We start from the raw sequence: 22,364 nt of genomic DNA on the forward strand, positions 1-22,364 counted from the left end.
ATAAGTGTGAGCAGGGGGAGAGGCAAAGGGAGACAGAGAGAGAGAAGCTCCAGCAGACTCTGCCAAGCACAAGCTGACTCAGGACTCAACCTCAAGACTCTGAGACCATGACCTGAGCCAAAACCAAGAGTTGGACATTTAACCAGGCACAGGGCTTAATTGTCATTTTATATGGATGGGTTAGGTGTCTCTTCTCCAATGAACCAGGTGATATTTTATCATAAATGAAGGAAATGAGAGAATATGTCATGTGGCTATCTGGACAAAATAATTCTAGGCCAAAGGAAGTACAGAGCAGTACTTTAGGCAGGAGTGTGCCTGGCAGTTGATGAATGGCAAGAAGGTTAGTGGCTGCTGTAGAAGCAAATGTACCAGGACAGGACACAAGTCAAAGAAGTCATGGAATATCAGATCACATGAGGTCCCGCAGACCTTCAAAAGGATGTCAGCTTCCACCGTGAGGTAGGAAGCCATTTGGTGATTTTGCGTAGTGCTATGATCCGATTTTCATTATTCAATCACTGGTGAAAATGTGGAAGACAGACCTTGGGAGCAAGAGGGGAACGGGGGCACCAGTAAGAGGCGAGTGCGGTATCCCCGGCAAGAGAGGAGGGGGCTTTGGACAATGAGGGTAGGAGTGTAGGTGCAAAGTAGTCTGAATCTGAGTTAATTCGGAGCATGGAGCCACTGGATTTACCAAAAGTAGGTGCAGAGGATAAGGAAAAGAAGTCAAATATGATTTCAAAATTTTTGACCAGAAAAACTAAGAAAAGGCAATTTTTTTTTTAAATTTTTATTTATTTGACAGAGATCACGAGTAGACAGAGAGGCAGGCAGAGAGAGGGGAACAGGCTCCCTGCTTAGCAGAGAACCACAATGTGGTATTTGATCCCAGGACCCTGGGATCATGACCTGAGCTGAAGGCAGAGGCTTAACCCACTGAGCCACCCAGGCACCCCAGAAAAGGCAGTTTTTTTTTTTTTTTTAAAGATTTTATTTATTTGATAGAGAGAAATCACAAGTAGATGGAGAGGCAGACAGAGAGAGAGAGGGGAAGCAGGCCCCCTGCTGAGCAGAGAGCCCGATGCGGGACTCGACCCCAGGACCCTGAGATCATGACCCGAGCCGAAGGCAGCGGCTTAACCCACTGAGCCACCCAGGTGCCCCCAGAAAAGGCAGTTTTAACTAAAATCCAAATTTCCTGTAGCTTACATGCCCCTGCATGAGTTTTCTTTTGCCTCACTTCTAGAGAACACTACACTCGCCAAGTCCTACATGACACACAGCTGCCTTTCAACCTACCCACCGGGCCAGGTTGCTGTTTCTGGACCTTCACGTGCGCTACTCCCTCTTCCCGAAACACCCTTCTTTCTCCTTCTGACCTCCCCAACGTCCTAGCGCGTCTGTTCCTTTACTCCCATATATTCCTCAAGTCACAGCTTAGAAGGACCCCTGGGAAATGTTCTCTGACCCCTTCTCCCCGGGGAACTGCCTCTGCTATAAGGCCCCACAGCACCCAACTCTGACCCTTCTGTCCTGTGGCAAATCCTTGTTGAAACCAGGCCCAGGCCCCTATGCGTACACACTATACTCAAAGCTGTGTGGGGCAGGAAGTTGACATTAACTACAATGCTCTTAGTATGTGTTTACTAAATATTTATGGAATTATCAGAGTTGAATTGTTCGTTGTATCATAATTTGTTGGAATTCTTATGCTGCCACTGAAAAGAGTAACTCTAAAAACAGCAGTATTGTTGTTTACAGCAGTGAAAAATATTCTGCATAGAGAAAAAACGAGATTAAAAATTGTAGGTACATAATTTTAATTCAAAATGTGCCACATACGGCTAAAGATGAAGAAGGAATATGTAACATAAAATGGTGGGAGGGAGTACTCTGGATATTTAGCCATCTTAAAATGTTTTTTAGATGTTATCCAAAGAGATCTTCTTGAACTATATTAAGAACAGATAGAAAATATCTATAAAACATATAAAAAGGAAAAATAATAATACAACTAACAACCTTACCACCCAGTTTACAGTATCACCATAACCACCAAAATCGTTCTGTAACCCTCTCCTACCCAAACCCTAGCCTCTCCCAGAGTTAAGCACAATCCTGAAATGTGGGTTGATGATTCCACTGCTTTCCTTTATCACCCAATGTGTGTAACTCTAAACATTAAAGATACACTAACATACATGATACATAAAGTAAAATATATACGTATGTTCCATAAAGGTATACACACCAGAATGGAATCGCTGATTATAGGATATATATGTGTGTTCAATTTATGCCAACTTGTTTTCTAAAGCTGCTGCACTAGTTCGCCGGTCCCACCGGTCCGCCAGTGGGGTATAAAAGTTTCTGTTCTGCTTTCTTGATATTGTCAAAATTTTTAACTAATTAGTTAAATGGCATTTAATTGGGCTCATAATATCCATATCCCTAATTACTAGAGGTTGAACGTCTTACAGGCTAATGGGCCATTTTGGGCTCCTCTTCTTTGGAATGACTTTTATTACTTTTGACCATTTTTCTAATGAATTATTAATCTGAGTCTAATTTGTAGGAGGTAATTACACATTCTGAACACTAATCTTATATCAGGTCTTTGTATCAGGTATCACCATTATGCGGCTTGTCTTTTCATTTAGTTTATGATTACATGGGATGAAAAGTTCTTAATTCTAATGAAAAACTCAACCATTTTTGCCTCTGGTCTGCACAAAAAGTGCAAACTCTGACAAATTCCCATCATGATTCTATGACAGGACCCTCAGCTGGTGAAACAAACCAGCTAAGAAACTGCCAGGCACACTCCCTATAGACTACTACTTAAAATCCCACAGTGTTGTATTTAAGCACAGTAAAATCCCACAGTGTTGTATTCAAGGGTAAAGTGATTCTGCAGTCTCAGTGAAGAGCCACTTCTTTAGGACCCCATCACTCTGAGAGCAGGAATGCCCACTCTAATATTCTGACAGGGGGTCCAGTTCCTTTCAATATGAAGAAACCTGTGAAGCATATGTGCCCGAAACCCTTAGAGCTATGTGCAAACAAGCTATAACCCAGTACTAACTAAAGTGTGAATCAAAAACAAAATTAACCAAAAATGCCCACATAAGCCCAGATACTGTAACTCAATTGCAAGCCTTATTAGGTTTATTCTAAAAAACAAAAACAGAAGAAAACAAAAACAAAAACAAAAACCCTCAGCATGGCAGAATGTACTCTCCTCACTGCCTGTGTCAGATTTTAAAAACAAATGTTTGAAAATTTATTTTGTGAATTAGCCTAAAAGGCCTAAGATTGTTTTTGTTCAAAATCTGTTGGAAACTGCTAATAAACACATTCAAAAAATACACCAAAAAAGGGGATTGAGATCTGTAACTTTTAGAGAATTGAACTGCAGGCACTGAAAACAAAGCTTACAAACAGAAATCATATCCCTTCAAAAGCAATGGAAGAAATTTATCCCTTTAAAAGCATGAGAAGCAATATGAAAACTAATTGAACAATAATGGCTTAAATGATACAAAAGCAATTCTGAAAGTCTATTGCTGTGGGTTGAACTGGGTCTCCCAAATCCTCATTCTTTGCACCTATGATTGTGACCTTATTTGAAAATAAGGTATTTGCGAATATAATGAAGATGTAGCATGAGGGCAAGGTCATAGAGTGACCTCGTGGAGTAGAGTGGGCCCTTAATCCAACATGCCTGTCACCCCTATTAGAAAAGACACAGAGACACCAACACAGAGGACTTCATGTGAAGACACGCAAGAAGATGGTCACGTGACCACAGAGGCCAAGACTGGAGCCTTGCAGCTACAGACCAAGGAAAACTAAGGACTGCCAGTAGGGAGAGGAGAGGACAGCAAGGTTCTCTGAGTACCCTGATTTCTATCTGCTGGCCTCCAGAAGTGTGAGGCTCAATTTCTGTTGCTTTAAACCATCTACTTTGTGGTACTGTGTTTACGGCAGCCTTAGTAAACAAATACGTCTATAATCCTAATTTAAAATATTCTAATTTGTGGAAAGAATCTTCTGATGGAGCAATTTTTCATGGAATACATTTATATTTTGGAATGTAATAACATAAAACTGAAAAGATGTGTAATTTTACTGCATCTAAACATGGGAAAATTTAAAAATAAACAAACATGACAAAATGTTTTAAAAGTCCTAAAAAGAAACAACTTCTGTGATGACATTTAACGTATTTGCCAAAGAAAGAAGACTGAAAGGAGACACAAAGACAGCAATTGTGAAAATATTTAGGCTAAAATATCTTCACATTCCAGCATCAAAAAACTAGAATTGAGATTATGTTGCATTTAGCAGCTTGCTCTGAGTGTCTGGCATCTATAGAGAAAGTACTTTGAAAACTAAAAGAACATTGTCTCAAGAAAAGAACAATTTAAAACTCCTAAAAAAACCTACAACAGCAAATTTAATTTTTACATTAAGCTTAAGATTTTTTTTTTCCAAAAAATGATCAGTGTCAAGGTGTTAAAGATATAGCTAAGAATATGCAGCAAGAATTCAGGGTGTGTTGAAAGTTAATGGTCACATAATTAACATAAAAAATTGAATATAATAGAAAGATAAAAACTTCTCAATTGTTTTAATGTATAAGGATATAAATTACCTTTTAAAATGTTAATTTTGAAAACAGCTTTGAACAGTATGCTTTTATAGGTCCTAAAATATTTGTAAATCAGTAAAATATTCCAAATATGCAATTTTCATTACTTTTCAAATTTTTTTTTTTTAATATTTGAGAGAGAGAGAGGGAAAGAAGGAACTCAAGCAGGGGGAGGGGCAGGAGAAGCACAAGCAGATTCCATGCTGAACAGGAAACCCAACAGTGGGGTGGGATCCCAGGACCTTGAAATCACAACCTGAGCAGAGGGCAGACACTTAACTGACTGAGTCACCCAGGCGCCCTATGAAATTTTCATTATTTTAACATCTCTTTTTACTCTTGAAAATGTGGTTTGGTCTAAAACTTATATAGTCACATTGCCATTAATACAAGGGCAGTCAATTTGACCCTAAGAGTCACACAATGCACCCTGTCATTACTAACTCAGGTGACATTTCCTGAATAGGTAATGTTGCAAGTGACTGCCAAAAAAGGCAGAACAAAGAGTTCTCCCTTTCAGTACTCTCCTCCCATTGCTGGGCTGGCACTAATGTGGCATCATCAAAAAGCAATTAAATCACAGTAGGGGGTGGCGGGGGGATGAGTAGTAGAGCAGGATAATGCACTACAAATTACTTACCTCCAGCCAGAAATCAACCAGTTCACCATTAATAGTGTAAAAGGAGATTTCAAAATGGAGCAAGCAAGCCTAAGAAAGTCTCTTTAAAATTGTGTGGAAAGGCTATAGGAGGAATTTATGCAGGTCCTCACTGGAGAACTCATTTAACTTTTTGCCAGCTACGTGCCCTCAGCCTAGACTTAACCTCCTCACTTCAAATCCCTTATTTGTATATTACCCCAACCAATCCCAGTTAACCTACTTTCAATCGGTTTTGCATTGAGGACCTAAATGAGAACTGCACTTGTGACCTTTAACCTTTAAAATTCTGTCCCCTCTTTGTCTCCCTCAGTCAGATTTCTACCTGAATCTGGATCTCCAAAACTGCAATTTTAATTGCCAAAAAAAAAAAAAAAAAAAATGCCTTTGCTTACATATCCAGTGAATTCTTTCTTGGTCATCAGGAGCTATATATAATGAGGTTGGATCCGTCACTTAACTGCTCTGAAAGGAATGCAATTTTCATTATCTATGTAATGGGAATGTTCCCTGTTTAACTTACAGAAAGGGATTTGGCTAAATGTTCACTGGCTGATTTGTAAAAATCACTCTAAGTGACAGATGGTGACATACACAAACCACCAAGGAGCCATCATTTCGTGTTGTTTGCATGAGACTGCTTTTTTCCTCTGTATTTTCCAGGAAATAAACCATAACCATCCTAGTCTATGGGTACTAGAACAAAATGTAGTATTTAATTAACTAAAGCAAAGTAGCAAACAGAAGGAAAAAAAACACTACTTTTCTTGGGTATTAAAATACTCCTTCATAAAAGAGTAAAATAACCACAAATAAAATCTACTCAATTTCTGCAGTACATTTAATATGTATACATGGCTCTTTTTTCTGCATCTAGGTTTTACTATTATTTGCAACCACAACTTTAGAGCTGCAATGGATTGTTTTATGATCTATAAAGATTTTTTAAAAAGTGTAATACAATCATTAGCAATTCAAATTTCTCTGCAGGTCATACCATAGCCTAATCACTATGTATCTCAGTCTCACCTAGAAATTTTCAGTCTGATTAGTACAATAGAAATGAAACGCAAGGGAACCAGGGCAAAATTATATATTGAATAAAACCAATCACTATCACTAGGGAACCTTTTGAAATAAATTTTTTGAAAGTGAGCGAATGCTTAGGAATACCAAGTTTATGTAATTTTAAAAACATTTCATTTCCCATCCTAAATACTACACTTTAACACCTTAAAAGTTATTTTATCAGAAATTATACTTCTGTAAACCAATATAAACAAAACCTAAAGCCCAGTTCTCATTTTGCATAATTCTGTTATTCAATTTTGCAATTTATCTCTTTCAGGTCCCTAACCTGTAAATTAGAACATCAGAAGCTACCTAAACACTCATATTTAAATACCTGTGGTTTTTACTGGCAGTATCTCAAATACTTGCTAATATTACTGTGATTTGTTGCCAACATTTACAGCTGAAGAAAATGCTAAATGTTGTAGAGATTAGTGATCTCCTATCTGAGTTTAAGGATCCCCTAAAACATTTCATGAAGTCTCAGGTTAAGAAATAACCTTCACGGGATGCCTGGGTATTTAAGTGGGTTAAGCATCTGCCTTCGGGTCAGGTCATGATCTCAAGGTCAGGGAGCCTGACTCCCCCTCTGCCTGCTGCACCCCCTGCTTGTGCACCCCTGTTCTGACAAATAAATAAATTAAATCTTAAAAAAAAAAAAAAGACAAAAGAAAAAGTACCTTTCATTAAGGGACTCTGACAAGATAATTTTTAAGATTTATATGTGAAATTAGCTTTCCTGATTCAGAGAAGTACTACGAGATTTAATGTTTTCAAAAAGAGGAACAACAGTGAGATACATCAATAATTAAAAATTGCTTATAGAGCAACGTACTGTGTGTATCATTAAAGTTCCCAAACCCTGTCACCATTTATTTACTGTTAACCTGGGCAAGTTATTTGGTTTCTCTAAGCCTCAATCACCCAATCTATTAGGAACAGTAATAGTCCACTTCAGCTGTTTTGAAGGTAAAATGATATACTAATGCAAAAAATCTCAGGAAAGAATTTAGCAGAATAAAGGTTCACTGAATACTAGTAAGATTTTATTTTTCAACAACACAACTGGATTAAAGGCAATTAATATTTGTTGCAATTACTCATAAACAATCAAAGCAGGGCGGGCACATCTTTTTTTTTTTAATTCAATTAACTAATGCATAATGTATTATTAATTTCAGAAGCAGAGGTGATTCATCAACATTGTACAATACCTAGTGCCCTCATGTGCCCTTCTTAATGTCCATCACCCAGTTACCCAATCCCGCTATACCCCCTCCCTCCAGCAATCCTGTTTGTTTCTTATAATTAAGAGTCTCTTATTTTTTTTTTTTTAATTTATTTGACAGACAGAGATCACAAGTAGGCAGAGGCAGGCAGAGAAAGAGAGGAGGAAGCAGGCTTCCCGCGGAGCAGAGAGCCCGATGTGGGGCCCAATCCCAGCACCCTGGGATCATGATCTGAGCCGAAGGCAGAGGTTTGAACCCACTGAGCCACCCAGGTGCCCCAAGAGTCTCTTGTTTTGTCTCTCTGATTTCGTCTTGTTTAATATGATCTCACTCATATGTGGAATTTAAGAAACAAAAGAGATACAGAAGAGACGGACATCTATTTCAAACTATATATGCCCTAACTTTAGAATTATAAATCTCTGGATAGTCTTTTGGTTCTAGGTACACTTTTTATTGTGAGTAATTACAGAAACCAACATAGATCATTGATCATTTTCAGACCATTAAGTGAACAAACCTTGCTGATATATTGACAAAGCATGACCTGAATCTGAGAATAAAATATCTGAGAGTAAAATATTTCATATGTTCTAAGAACTAGACCTGAATGATACCAAGATGGTTACGTAACCAACTGACTTAATGTAATATAACGCAGCCAACAAAATGTTAGTAAAAACAACATAGAAAATAGACATGATGTAATGTTAAGTGGCGCAGCTTGGGTAAGTGTTCTTGGATAACGCCCAACCTGAGTTCTTTGACACTAATTTAGGTTTAGATTATGTTCCATTCTGACCACAAAGTTTTCTATCTTTTAAGTATTTAATCTGGTCCAAATGGCACCTAAGAGCAAATCTCATTTATCACTAATCATTAATTTATCCCACTCAATGACAGTTCAAATTTCTCCAAAGTGCCAAGCTCTTAAGCCTCCCTCTGTAATTTAATCATTTCCAAGCCAAACTATTTTAAAACCTACCACTGGACTCCACAGAATCCTAGGAGAGTATGTTACAATGGAAAATTATTAGTGTTTTTGTTTTTTCCTGCTTCTAATCATCCAATCAAGGTTTTAAAATGAAAAGATAACATCTGAAAAACAAAGATTCAGGTCATTAAAGAAACTGCTTAATTTTTCCAAACATCATGACTGAGTAACAAGATTTGAGATTACTACTAGTCCTTTTTCATCTACTGACCCATTTTAATCAGAAAATTTATTTTGAAGACATTACATTAGAATACATTATCGCTGAACGGCTGGGACATAGACATAAAACTCAGATATAGATACTAAATGCTAAATCATGTAGGTTCTAAATTTAAAGTGACATTAAGAATTGCTTAGAGGGGCGCCTGGGTGGCTCAGGGGGTTAAAGCCTCTACTTTAAGCTTGGGTCATGATCCCAGGGTCCTGGGATGGAGCCCTGCATCAGGCTCTCTGCTCAGTGGGGAGTCTGCTTCCCCCTCTAGCTGCCTGCCTCTCTGCCTACTTGTGATCTGTCAAATAAATAAAATCTTAAAAAAAAAAAGCTATAGGTTGGACACAAAATTTTGCAAATACTAAAAAGGCATCATAGCAGGAGAAGGGGACAAAAGAGATCTGCCAAATTAATGACTTTAGCAATCACTTTCCAACAGGATAAACATGGAACCAATGCTTAGGATAGCCATTTAATTACTGAAAATGAGTTCAGGCAGGATGACCTAAAGCAGCATTTGGAAAGTTCCTGTTGTAGGATACCTGCAAATCTACTTTGACCATGGCATTAATGTACAAGGTGAGTAACCTCCCTTTCAAATGGGAAAGGATGCTGCCTAGCTGTGTACACTGAAAGCACTGGGCCAAAGATGCATTGATGTTTATAATCTAGTGATATTTTGATTTGTAAACTCACATAAAAAGGCAAAAATAGTAAAACTTTAATCACTAATTTTTTTTTATTTTTAATGTTTTAGCTGTTTAGATAATTTATTTTAAGAAACAATAAGCTGCAACAAATATAAGGGCTTATTTATTTCTTTGACAGTAAATATATGTTCTTCCAATTAATAAGATCTAATTTCTCATGAGGAAATAAGAAATTCACTGTAAATCTTAAAAAAATGAGAGAAAACTTAAACACTTCAACATTTTATAATTTTCAAATTTTGTCAAAGATTATTTCTTGAAATTCCAATTAAAGAAAAAACTTCACTAAAAAAAGTACTTGTATGTTCTCTCAGTATAGGTATCTAAACAAAAATATGAAAAATAATAAAAAGTGCTTTTTTATTTTTCATTTAAGGCTCTAGGTAGCTCAGAAACTGGCAATAAATCTGTTAATGTAGAACAGTCAATACTGGGGAAAGAGTTTATCAAACTCAAAGATAATTTTCAATAAAAATAACACTAAGGCTCAAATTTCAAGTCAATAGGATTGATGTCAGATTAAACCACATTCACTATGAAGAACTAGACAACTAACATGTAACTACATATTAAAAAAGATGACTGAGGATGGGGACAAGTGGGGAGGCAGACAGTGGCGACCTCTGGAAGATGGAATCTCTTCTCTCTGCTGGCCCTAGAAGAGAAAAGAGACACCAATAAGCATCAACACACTGTCCGAATTCCTCCCCACCCGAGACCCAACAGTCCACAGGTGTTTCTCTACCTGACAGCCAACCTCACTTTCATATATGGTATTCAGTGCCAAGAGGATGTCAAAACCACCACCCTATCCAAACTTGATTAGCACTGCCTTAAGAAAATAAAAACTACCAAAAAGTATTATTTATTTTTACAGTCATAACCTATATCAAATGGGGGTCAAAGCAGCTGAATTCGAAGTAATACTTCTTTATAGTAAGCCTAGCTTTCCAGGGAGCCCTAAGTGGCTCACTTTGGCTCAGGTCATGACCCCAGGGTCCTGGATGGAGTCCCTTGCCCAGCTCCCAGCTCCGTGGGGAGCGTGCTTACCCTTCCCCTATCTCTCCTCCTTCTTCCTTCTTTCTCTGACAAATAAATAAACAAAATCTTTAAAAAAAAAAAACAGCTTTCCAATTGTTGCATTCAACTATTTTAAATTATAAAAAGAACATTAATACAATTTAAAAGATTTGAATTATCCCTTTTCTCCTGCACATGTGTATGAAGCAAGTGGCTTCCAGGAAATGTTTGGGTTATAACTGTTGGACTCCCCATTCAATGTACATGGAGAGGATGGGGTGATGGGTTCTTTAGATCAAGATGACAAAGGGAAATTCATCAATGTATACAACCTGGAAAAGGCTATCCTCATTCTGAAAAGAAGCCTTAAAACAACTGAAATTGAAAAAATAGAGTGATTCTCTGCTCAGCAGGAAGCCTGCCTCTCCCTCCCCTTCTGCCTGGTGCTCTGCCTAACTGTATTCTCTATCAAATAAGTAAACTCTTGGGGTGCCTGGGTGGCTCAGAGGGTTAAGCCTCTGCCTTCAGCGCAGGTCATGATCTCAGGGTCCTGGGATCAAGCCCCGCATCCGGCTCTCTGCTTAGTGAGAGCCTGCTTCCTCCTCTCTCTCTCTCTGCCTGCCTCTCTGCCTACTTGTGATCTCTGTCTGTCAAATAAATAAATAAAATCTTTAAAAAAAAAAAAAAAGAAAAAAAAGAAAAAAATAAATAAACTCTTTAAAGAAAGAAAGAAAGAAAGAAATTCTTCCTTAAAAAAAGTGACTATAGGGGGCGCCTGGGTGGCTCAGTGGGTTAAGCCGCTGCCTTCAGCTCAGGTCATGATCCCAGAGTTCTGGGATCGAGTCCCGCATCGGGCTCTCTGCTCAGCAGGGAGCCTGCTTCCTCCTCTCTCTCTCTCTGCCTGCCTCTCTGCCTACATGTGATCTCTCTCTGTCAAATAAATAAATAAAATCTTTAAAAAAAAAAAAAAAAAGTGACTATACTATAGTCCCTATTATATACTATTATTATTATATACTATTATATAATATACTATTATATATTATATAGTATATACTATAATACAATATACTATTATATACTATAATACCTTTAATTCTGCAATTCAAACATAATTCTACAGAATCTGCTTTTCCTAGGTAGTACAGTTCCAAACCAACCGGCAAATTCTTTGGCGCACCAGAGAGAGTCATTCAGCAGAACTCAGAATCAGTTACCCTCTCATATCCTCGTGGAAGACCAAATCAACAGAAACTACATCTCAAGTAAACCCTACTGGAAATAATATATTTTCTTATTTTAGTCACTCAAGTCTGAGAACTAAACGTGTATAAAATGGGAGTTAATCAATTTAAATTAAATAAGCAGCAGCCACGCTTCCACATTACTGATTATTACTTTCTTCCAGGAACTGCGCGGGTCACTGCAGATACAAAAAGATGAAAGAGACACCATCTCTGAGCGCGCCGAACTGCAGTGAACACGGGTTACTGGGAGCCCGGAGAGTCTGAACACAGCATCTCTTCTGGACTCACTGACTCTGGGTCAAGGGACTGTATTTTTAGATGCTCCGGCCTGAGTCGCAACTCCAACGAGCAGAAGGCGGAAAGGCGAAGAGCTCGAGGGCACCGCCGTGCCGAAGAGTGAAACCACACCCCGTTCCGTCCGCGCAGTGCACTGGCCAGCAACCGGTCCAAAGACGTGCACTGACTCTAGGACTGACTATTTCAATCTTAGACTGAAGAGGTTTTGGAAACGCCATACAGAAAAAACCCTAAAAAGATCAGCATCTGAATTTGTGAAACCATCACGAATTTCAGAGTTCGAAAAGACCCCAGAACCAACCAAGGAACTCCGGAACTCGAACACTCGTGAACCATCGGGACCACGCTCGCTCCTTTGTTTGGGAAACAAACCGTAACGCACACGGCGGCAGCTGCCCGAAACCGGACACCTGTTTCCACGGCGCCTCTCCCGGGCCGCGACCGTCCCCCTGAAGCACTCACTGGCCTCCCGCGAGGTGGGACTATTCTGGCGCCTCGGCTCGAAGCCGACCGCGTCCCAGCTGCCGACTGAGGCCGACGCGACCCGCCCGCAAGGCCCTCAAGGCCAAGTCCGGAACCTACGCAGGCCTCGCCCCGCGCCCCCCGGTCGGCGCGGCCGCCCTAGCCTCGGGCGGGACGCGGGAGAGCTCAGCCGGCGCCCGCGGCCCACGCCCCGCCAACCCGCCCGCGGCCGGCGGCCCCGCACGCGCTCGCACCCACACACGACGGCACTGAACGTCCCGGGCGCCCGTACCTCACGCCGCTGCTCCGAAAGCCCCGGAACACGCTCCCGCCCTGCGCCCGCACGCGGCCGAGTCGGCCGCCGAGCAGCAAGGAGCCGCGCGCCGGCACAGCCATGGCCGCAGGTCGCCGGCTTCCGGGCAGAGGCTCCACCTCCCGCCGCGGCCGCCCTCGCCGCTGCACACCGGGCTCCGCCCCCAGCCGGCCGGGCCGGAGAGCCGGTCGCTCCAGCAGCGGGCTTCGGGCGCCATGCCCGGGCGGGGCCGGGAGCCAACCTCAGGACTTGGGGGCGGAGACGAGAGGACGCCGGGAGGCGGGGCCGGGAACGGGGCTCGGAACCGGTCGGGGGCGGGGCCGAAGAGACTCCGGGTCTGTTGGGGGCGGGGCCAGGACCTGAGCGATGTAAGAGGGGTGGGACTGGCCCGGCAGGACGCGGGCGGCTGGCGGGGGCGGGGAAGGCGTCCCTGAGACTCCGGTTAGCGGTGTGACTTCTCACCCACCCCAGACACCTCTGGTCTTCTCATAGTGAGGGCGCAGGTACGGCGTCTGAACTGATCAGCCCACGCAGCGTACCCCTGTCACCCGAGCCAGAGCTGTCCTAGCACCCCCGACGCTCTGTGGAATTGATTTAAAGCCAGAAGCACGTTAACCGCTTCTCGGCTTCTTGCTCCTTTGCTGCCCTTGGGATACCTGGGAGCTGGAGAGGGAAACAAAGGTGTGAGTGTGTGGAGGTAGGAGGGGGACCTAGCTGAAGAAGGCCTGAGCTTCGGGATTTAGGTGGCTCTCCCTTTATGGGAGGATATGCATTGACCAATGTTTGCCATTTTCCAGAGTTGATGACCAAGTTAACACAGCTTAGGAGCCTGCATTGTGTGGTGAATTGACAACTAAGGAGAAAGCAAACTCAACTCCCTTTGAAAAAGTAAAAATCAGACTATGCCGGGATAGGTCAAAAAACAAATTAAAGCACATTTTTAAAAATGAAGAGTTTCTTTGAGCAAAAATCAATTTGAATCAGGCAGCATCCAATCTAGCAGATTGAAAGGCGCTGAGGAGCTATGCAAAATGATAGACTTTTCAGGGTAGAAGGGAGCAGGAAGAAGAAAGTTAGAGTAGCAAAAAAGTGGGTTTGTTATTGCAAAATCACTTTCCTTTCAGGGATGGTACAATACCTGACTAGTGCTGACCGGGTGATTCCTGGTTTCTGGTTTAAGATGCCATATCTAGGACAAAAGAAACTAATGGGGAAGAAGAATTAGGGAGGTCCTTCTAGACAAACTTAAAATCAAATTGATATGAGACAGATTAATAGGAGAAAATCAGATTTAAGACCATATGTACAGGGAACCAAAATCAAATTTAATCGCATGCATATGGAGAATCCACACAGACATGGAAATTCCAAAATCAGGCAACATGATGCTTATATGAGCTAAGGACAGGGGTAGGGGGTCTGAGGATACAAAGGGAGAGACCACTAGTAGGAAGGTGAAAGGAGATGTTTCGGAAAACAAAGTGCCATATTATGCAGATAAGTTTCTTAAAGAGGAATCACTATTAATAGCTCTCTTGCTGGTAAAGCTGGCAGTTGAGGGGGAAGTGAAAAGCTTTTTCTCAATTTGCTGGGTGTGGACTGTTTTCAAGTCAAAATAATTTTCATACCAAAGTGGCCCATCTTGGGGTGGCCTGTCCTTGGCCTCTACACTAAGTCTCAGTTTGATGACATGGGGCTTCACATAAGCAACTCCATTTTGGACCTGTTGCCTTTTGTTTTGTTTTGCTTTAACAAATAACAGACCCAGATAAGAGACAGATACAAACCAGCTGCAAAGGTGAAGGAAAGAGTATTTCTCTCATGGTCAGGCCGCAGCTGTGAAGTATCACAATCTCTTTGACCACTGCTTTCTTACTTAAAATCCTTTTTCTCTAAAATCGTAACTGTCAGAAAATCTGCTGTTTAAAATCATATCCATAAGAAAGAGACATCCTGTTCTTCCTATTGGGCATGATCTAAGTCAATTTCAAACAAAGAAGCAGCCATTATTTCCAACCTACCTAAAAAAACTTCAGATGAGGGATTTCTGAATACATTCCATATCTATCTTGACTTTATCAATTCCAAGGAATAAGCCCCTGGGTCCACTTTGCAGTCCAACCTGATGTTGACCTCTTTACACACAGCTCTTTCCTGCCATTGAGCCTACCAAAATACCATTTTATGTAAATTTCACCTCCACCCTTCCCCAAATCTTACAATAACCTTCCATCTCTCTAACTGATGAGACATTTCTGGGTTCCTCTGGTATGTAGTCTTCCTCATGACAAGCAGTCAGTTATCCTAAATTTCATCTTGCTGTAGCTTTGTCCCCGGCAGTTGTAGTCTGATTAGGCTAGGATAACAGCCAGGAGTGATTATCCCACAGAAGGGATTCCAGGGATTCCAGCCCAGTAGTTATGAGTCTAGCAACATAGGCAGTGTTCTGTGCTCTACGTGGGATGGAAGAAGGCATGCCCTTCATGAAGTCATGTACCATAGCCCATTTATTTTACATCCCCATTATACTAGCATAGCACTGAGCAAAGAGTAGGTGTTCAGTAATTTCTTGAAAACTAATTTATGAAGGCTTATAAGGAATGCATTTATACCACCACATTTCTTTTTTTTTTTTTTTTTGAGATTTTATTTATTTATTTGACAGACAGAGATCACAAGTGGACTGAGAAGCAGGCAGAGAGAGAGGAGGAAGCAGGCTCAACGCCATCCTTCCCTGAGCAGAGAGCCAGATGGGGCTGGATCCCAGGACCCTGGGATCATGACCCAAGCCAAAGGCAGAGGCCCCACTCACTGAGCCACCCAGGTGCCCCTACACCACCACATTTCAAAACATAGCCACATCAATTCAAATCTTTCTTTAATCATCTGGCCTTGTGACGAATATATGACTGTCTCCTACAGAGATACATTGATCAATGCTCTTCCCTATCCTCTACCACAGGCTGAACCCAGACAGCAACTCTTCCTCTCTCCTCACGCATAAATAGTATGTACTTCCTACTAACGAGCAACCGAAATTACATTCCACTCAGAAGAAACTATCATTGTGAAGAGAAGGAAAACATTTTCTCTACCCTCAAGGTCTTCCAGCTGAACTAAAAATTAAATTTACATGAGACGAGTTAGCAGGAGGAACAACAGCTACAACCACCAAGTTTTATTATGTGTGCACAGAGACCTGCTTATAAAATTGAGACACAAAGAAGTGACCAAAGCGGGGAGTTTGTATAAATCTTAGACAGAGATGATAAATTGTTGAGGAATTCACAGGATAAGGAAACAGATGTTTGGGCTGAAGTAGTAGACCAGTAAGTAATAAGATTTATTTTTGCAGTTTTTTTTAACTTTAAAATCAGTATCTCTGGTGATAAGGATGTCTTTTTACTACTTAATGTAGGGAGGTTATCTTTCAAATGAAAGGTTTGTTTTCTGCATCCAAGGAGACAGAGGAGGGGTTGAGTGTCTTTGTACTGGTTGTTTCTTAAGTAATTTTTATTTAAAATAATCAATAGGCTGGGGCACCTGGATGGCTCAGTCAGTTGGGCATCTGCCTCCAGCTCAGGTCCTGATCCCAGGGTCCTGGGTTCAAGCCCTGCATTGGGCTCTCTGCTTGGCGGGGAGCCTGTTTCTCTCTCTCCCTCTTCTTGCCACTCCCCTGGCTTGTGTTCCCTCTCTCTCTCTTTCTCTGTAAAACAAATAAATAAAGTCTTAAAAAAAATAACCAATGTATCTAAGTGGGCCCTATGGCTGTTTCTGAGTAACTCATTAAGGTCATCTTGAGGGAAAAGCCTGCATCAAGCAAAGGAAGACACTCCCCTGTCATCTAAAGGTAGCCCCACTAACAAGGCTACCTACTCTCTCATCTCAATGTGTCCTCCATGGCATTATCCCCAGAGCCTAGCCCAATGGTTGGCATACTAAGTGCTCATAGAATATCTGAATGAATGAATGGATAAATGAATGAATGAATGAATTGGGCCTCAACTCAACAGGAATGGAATGAAATGCCCAATGAACTCCCACAGAGCCACTTCTGAGGAGATTTGGTTAGAGGTACTACTCCTGCCAGAGGTGTGGAGTACATAACTGAACTTTTCCCCCAAATTTTGAGTATACCAGAAAATGTATATGGTAAGTTATTGCCAGGTTTTGGGTGACTATAAGTTTTCTGACACATGTTGGTTTTCTTTTCTTTTCAATTAATGAAACACCCCTGCATAGCATTATGTCTACTGTTCTTACAAATGGAGAAGTTTGTATCAGTCAGCTGGGTTGTACCATGAGAAATTTTCCCCAGGTTTCTGGATGGTGCCCTGGTCATCAGAAATGTAACTCACTTGAAAGCTGATCTAGGCTCATCACGGGACAAGAGTGATATCACCATTTTTAGCTGCTTAACTGAGAAATATGTATAGTAAAGTTGATTTTTATGAATCTGCAGCACCGCAGAGGATGTGAAATGGTTTTTACCTTTGATTAGAAGAATTGTTTGAAGAAGAGACTTTCCCCAAAAGCACTGAATATGAAAAATTATGACCCTATAATCAAAAAAAATTGGATTTGGTTTTTAAATGCTAAGTCAGACTTTCTTATATTTTTCTTTCCTAAACTAAATTTAGCTGCAAACACAAGCTTAATTCTGACCATTACCTCAATAACACTAATCATTAGGGAAATGCAAATCAAAACCGTAATGACACAGCATCTCACATCCACTAAGATGGCTGCCATCAAAGAACAAAAACAAAACCAAAAAACAAGTGTTGGTGAGAATGTGAAGAAATTGGAACCCTTTTGGAGTTCTGCTAGTGGAAACGTAAAACGGTAAAACCACTGTAGAAAACAATATGGATATTCCTTTAAAAATGAAAAATGCGGGGATACGTGTGTGACTTAGTTAAGCATCGACCCTTGATTTCAGCACAGGTCATGAGATCAAGCCTCATGTTGGGCTCCATGCTGGGTGTAGAGGCTGCTTAAGACTCTCTGTTTCCCTCTCCCTCTGCCCTTTCCCACCTGCTTGTGTGTATGCACACATGTGCATACACTCTAAAAAAATAATTAAAAATACAACTACAGTATCGTCCAGCAGTCCCACTTCCAGGTATAAACCCAAAATAATAGAGAAAATGTAGTATATACTTACAGTGGAATGTCATTCATCTTTTAAATGGAAGGAAATTCTGACACGTTCTATAACTGGGTGAAAATTAAGAACACTATCCTAAATGAAAGAAGCCGGTCAAAAAAAAGGTAAATAATGTATGATTCTGCTTATATGAGATGCCCAGAGTAGTCAGATGCAAAGATAGAAAGTAGAACAGTGGTTGCCAGGTAGTGGGGGAAAGGGGAGTAGGAAAATAGTAGAAAAGAAAAGTAGAAACTCTAGAAAACAGTTGTAGAGACTGGTTATATAACAATGTGTTTGTGATTAACACTACAATACTATATACTTAAAAATGATTAAGACAGTAAATTTTAAGTTATGTATATTTTATGATAATTTAAAATGTTTTTAAACATAAAAAGTAGTGACAAATATTTTATTGTTAATTTAGTAATTTTCACGCCCAATGGCAGTGAATAAAAGTTATTGAGCCACAACCTTAGCGAGGTTTTGTATTTTTTTTTTAAACATTTTATTATTTATTTGACAGACAGAGATCACAAGTAGGCAGAGAGGCAGGCAGAGAGAGAGGGGAAAGCAGGCTCCCTGAGTAGAGACCCTGATGTGGGGCTCCATCCCAGGACCCTGAGATCATAACCTGAGCCGAAGGCAGAGGCTTTAACCCACTGAGCCACCCAGGTGCCCCATGAGGTTTTATATTATCAGTCTTTTAAATTTTAGTCAGTTTACTTTTAACAAAAAATATTCACTGAGGTATTAATTTATATTTTCTTGACCACTAATGTGTGAGACATCTGTTAATATTAGCTGTTTTAATTTTCTCTTTTTCAAAGGGTTTGTTTATTTTTTACTGACATAAGAGTTGTTTATGTTTTTAATATCAGTACAATTTTGCCTCTTGCATGTGTGACAAGCAGTCAGATTGATCAGTCTATTCTTTTGTGGTCAGAGTTCACTGTAATACTCAAGCAATTCCCTTCCGTATTTCAAGAGTCTAGAGATGTAGTCCTATTAGTTTATTCTAGAGCTTTTGAAGTTTTGACTTTCATGTTTAAATCTCTAATTATTACAATGTACAGTGTGGAGTAGAGATAAAATTTCTTTAAAACATGTGCAGTCGAGGCACCAGGGTGGCTCAGTACGTTAAGTGTCTGACTTTTGATTTTGATTCAGGTCATGACCTCAGAGTCCTGGGATTGAGCTCCACATCCAGCTCCCTGCTCCGTGAGCAGTGGCCTCCTCCTTCTGCCCCTCCCCCACTCGTGATCTTGCACATGCTCTCTCACTCTCTCTCTCTTTCTCTCATTCAAATAAATAAATCTTTTTAAAAAATGTACAACTAGTTGCACCAAAAGCACTTACCATTCATTCGTCCTTATCTGCAATTCTGGTTCTTTTTTTTTTCAAAGATTTTATTTATTCATGTGACAGAGACCACAAGTAGGCAGAGAGGCCAGCAGAGAGAGAGAGGAGTAAACAGGCTCCCTGCTGAGAAGAGAGCCAGATGCGGGGCTCGATCCCAGGACCCTGAGATCATGACCCGAGCCAAAGGCAGAGGCTTAACCCACTGAGCCACCCAGGCGCCCCCCTCTTCCTTCTTGTATGATCTGTCTATATGGCCATAGGTCTGTCCCTTCCTCAAACTGGCAGAATGATGTGGCAGAAATAAAGATGAGTGAACTTGAAAACAATAGAAACTATCAAAGTTGAAATGTATTTTTTTAAAAAGGCTAAAAATATAATAGGGCATCAATGAGCCTTGGGACAAATTCAAGACACCAAATATAACTGGAGTTCCCAAAAGAAAAGAGATGGAGAACAAAAATCTTTTTAAAGAAATAACAGGAAAATACTTTCCAAATTTGGTGAATATTATAAACTCTAAGTAGCTCCATGAACCCAAAGCTGAAGAAACCTACACCAAATCATATCATAATTGAATTACTCAAAACCAATGGTAAAGTGAAAAAAAAATATGTTTAAAGCAGCCAGGAGGAGAAAAAACACTTTAAGTACAGAGGAGTGTGGGTAAGAACAGCAAGTTTCTCAACAATTTAGCACAGTAGTAGGATATAAAATAATATATGCAAATCCAAGTTAGCAACATGTCCTGTAATAAGTTTTAAAATCAGGAAGTGTGAGACCTCCGACTCTGTTCTTTTTTCTGCCTCCAAGATTATTTAGCTTTTCAAGGTTCCTTGAGATTCCGTATGCATTTGGGGATAGGTTTTTCTATTTCTGGGGGGGGGGGGGAAAGCCTTTAGGACTTTGATAGGCATTTCGTTAAATCTAGTAATGTAAACTGCTTTGGGTATATTGGCCTCTTAACAATATTAAGTTCTCCTTTCCATGAACACAGGATGTCTTTGTGTTTATTTGTGTCTTTAATTTCTTCCAGCAACATTTTGTAGTTTTCAGTGTACAAGTGCTCCTTGGTTAGGTCTATTACTATGTTTTTTCATGTGAACTTTTTGGTGCTATTATAAATGGAATTATTTTCTTAATTTCCCTTCTGGACTGGTCATTTTTAGCAACAACTTTTGCCGTAACAAGTTTCTTTGTCTCTGTCCAGGAGTCTCATGTTTCCTGCAAGTGCTCATGCAACTGTGGCAGGCTAACTTAGTAAATGTAGGTAGGGCAAAATTAACTTCCTCATAAACTCACAGATTGTCATGATAAGGAATGAAAGAAGGGTTATTACTACAGATGCTGAAGGCATTAAAATATTAATAAAGTAATAATATAAGCAGCTTTAATGCAGTATATTGACTATTGAAATAAACAACTTTATTTAAAAACACAAATCATCTAAAACTGACTCCCCCATTTTTTAAAATTTAATAACTGTATGTAGATTTTTTAAATCTATGTAAGTTTAAATTAAAAAATTAGTAATTACTAACCATCTGACAAAGAATCTTCAGGCAGTGGGCTTCACTGATGAATTCCTTCAAACATTTAAGAGAGCAGTAATAACAACCCTATGCAAATCTCTCAGACAATAGAAGAAGGAACACTTCTCAACTCACTTTATAAGGCCACCATTGACCTGATATCAAAACATTACAAGAAAGACCAACTACAGACCAAGATCCCTCAGCAGCATGGTAACAAGAATCTTCAAAACAACACTTAAAAAGAAAATGAAAGAAAAAAGTAAAATGGGAAATTAATGGTGTATAGAATCAGAAACCAATATTTAATACAATATCGACTACAAACTCATTGAAAGATGCAGTGTGGTGTATGAGTCAAATAGGATGCCACCTGAATGCTATAAATCAGCAAGCGCTGAGTCAGCTGCACCTTTTGAACCAGAGGGGTTTCATCCACGTGGAGCACTCGCTTCCATGGGAGAACAGGAGGTACTGAACTTAGCATGCTTGACTCATTCTTTCCAAATAAGTGATTTCTCCTCCCAGGAGAGTCATAAAATAGGGAAAGTAAAGATCAGGAATGTTATGCAAATCGAGCTAGTTCAGTTTAAAAAGAACCATGGGGCTGGCAGAGTGTTTTTCCCATAGGTATTCTAAAATATGAAAAAGAACAACACTAACAACTCACACATATAACAGGAGTCAAACTCGACATCGGAGACTAAGGTCAGGGACAAGGCAGAGGGAAGACCGTACAAACATACTTGGAAAAGATGACCATCAGCAAGCCAAGGAGAGAGGCTTCAGAAGAAAGCCTGAGGACACCTTGAGCTGGGGCTTCTAGCCTCCTGAACTATGAGAAGAACACATTTCTGTGGCTCAAGCCACTCGGTCTGAGGTCTGAGCTACTTGGCTATGGCAGCCGGCGCAAAGTTAACACTCAACCTAAGCTCGGTGATAGGCGGGCAGTGAAGAATCTCGAGTAGAAGAAGGACCTTTTAAGATCTGCTCTTCAGGGGCGCCCTGGGTGGCTCAGTTGTTTAAGCGACTACCTTCAGCTCAGGTCATCATCCCAGGATCGAGTCTCACTTCCAGCTCCCTACTCAGTGGGGATTCTGCTTCTTGCTCTGAACCTTCCCCCTCTCAGGCTTTCTCTCTCTCTCTCCCTCTCAAATGAATAAATAAAATCTATAAGAAAATAAAAAACCAATTTGCTCTTTAGAACAATGACTATGCGATACATGAGATTGTTGGGAAGGGATAGCTGGGGGGTCTGGGGGACTAGTTAGGAAGTTACAACAATGGTGTAGTGAAAGCTGATGAGATCATGAGCAGGGGGAGTGGTAGAGGGAAAAGCAGACACCCTGTTGAGCAGGGAGCCCAAAGCAGGCTTGATCCCAGGGTCCTGGGATCATCACCTGAGCAGAAGGCAGATGCTTAACCTGAGCCACCCAAGCAGCTCTAAGT

The 22,364-nt window shown here is 40.5% G+C and overlaps 1 protein-coding gene across 6 annotated transcripts in view; it reads right to left on the reverse strand.

The window, feature by feature from the left end:
• MTHFD2L (methylenetetrahydrofolate dehydrogenase (NADP+ dependent) 2 like) overlaps positions 1–13,055 on the reverse strand; it is a 129,785-nt gene extending 116,730 nt beyond the window's left edge. For 2 of the 6 annotated variants that reach the window (XR_009350505.1, XM_059159144.1), the window contains exon 1: positions 12,852–13,052. Coding sequence is in view for 3 of the 6 variants with exons in the window: in XM_059159144.1 (XP_059015127.1) it covers positions 12,852–12,955 (104 nt within the window). In the remaining 3 variants the exon portion in view is untranslated. Of the gene's footprint in view, positions 1–8,600; positions 8,712–10,154; positions 10,189–12,851 lie in introns of those variants that run through there. The other 4 variants (XM_059159118.1, XM_059159135.1, XM_059159110.1 and 1 more) reach the window with 4 other exon arrangements.
• Between the last annotated feature and the right edge of the window lie 9,309 nt (positions 13,056–22,364).

Source organism: Mustela lutreola, chromosome 1 (genome assembly GCF_030435805.1).
Source record: "Mustela lutreola isolate mMusLut2 chromosome 1, mMusLut2.pri, whole genome shotgun sequence".
NCBI lineage: Eukaryota > Metazoa > Chordata > Mammalia > Carnivora > Mustelidae > Mustela > Mustela lutreola.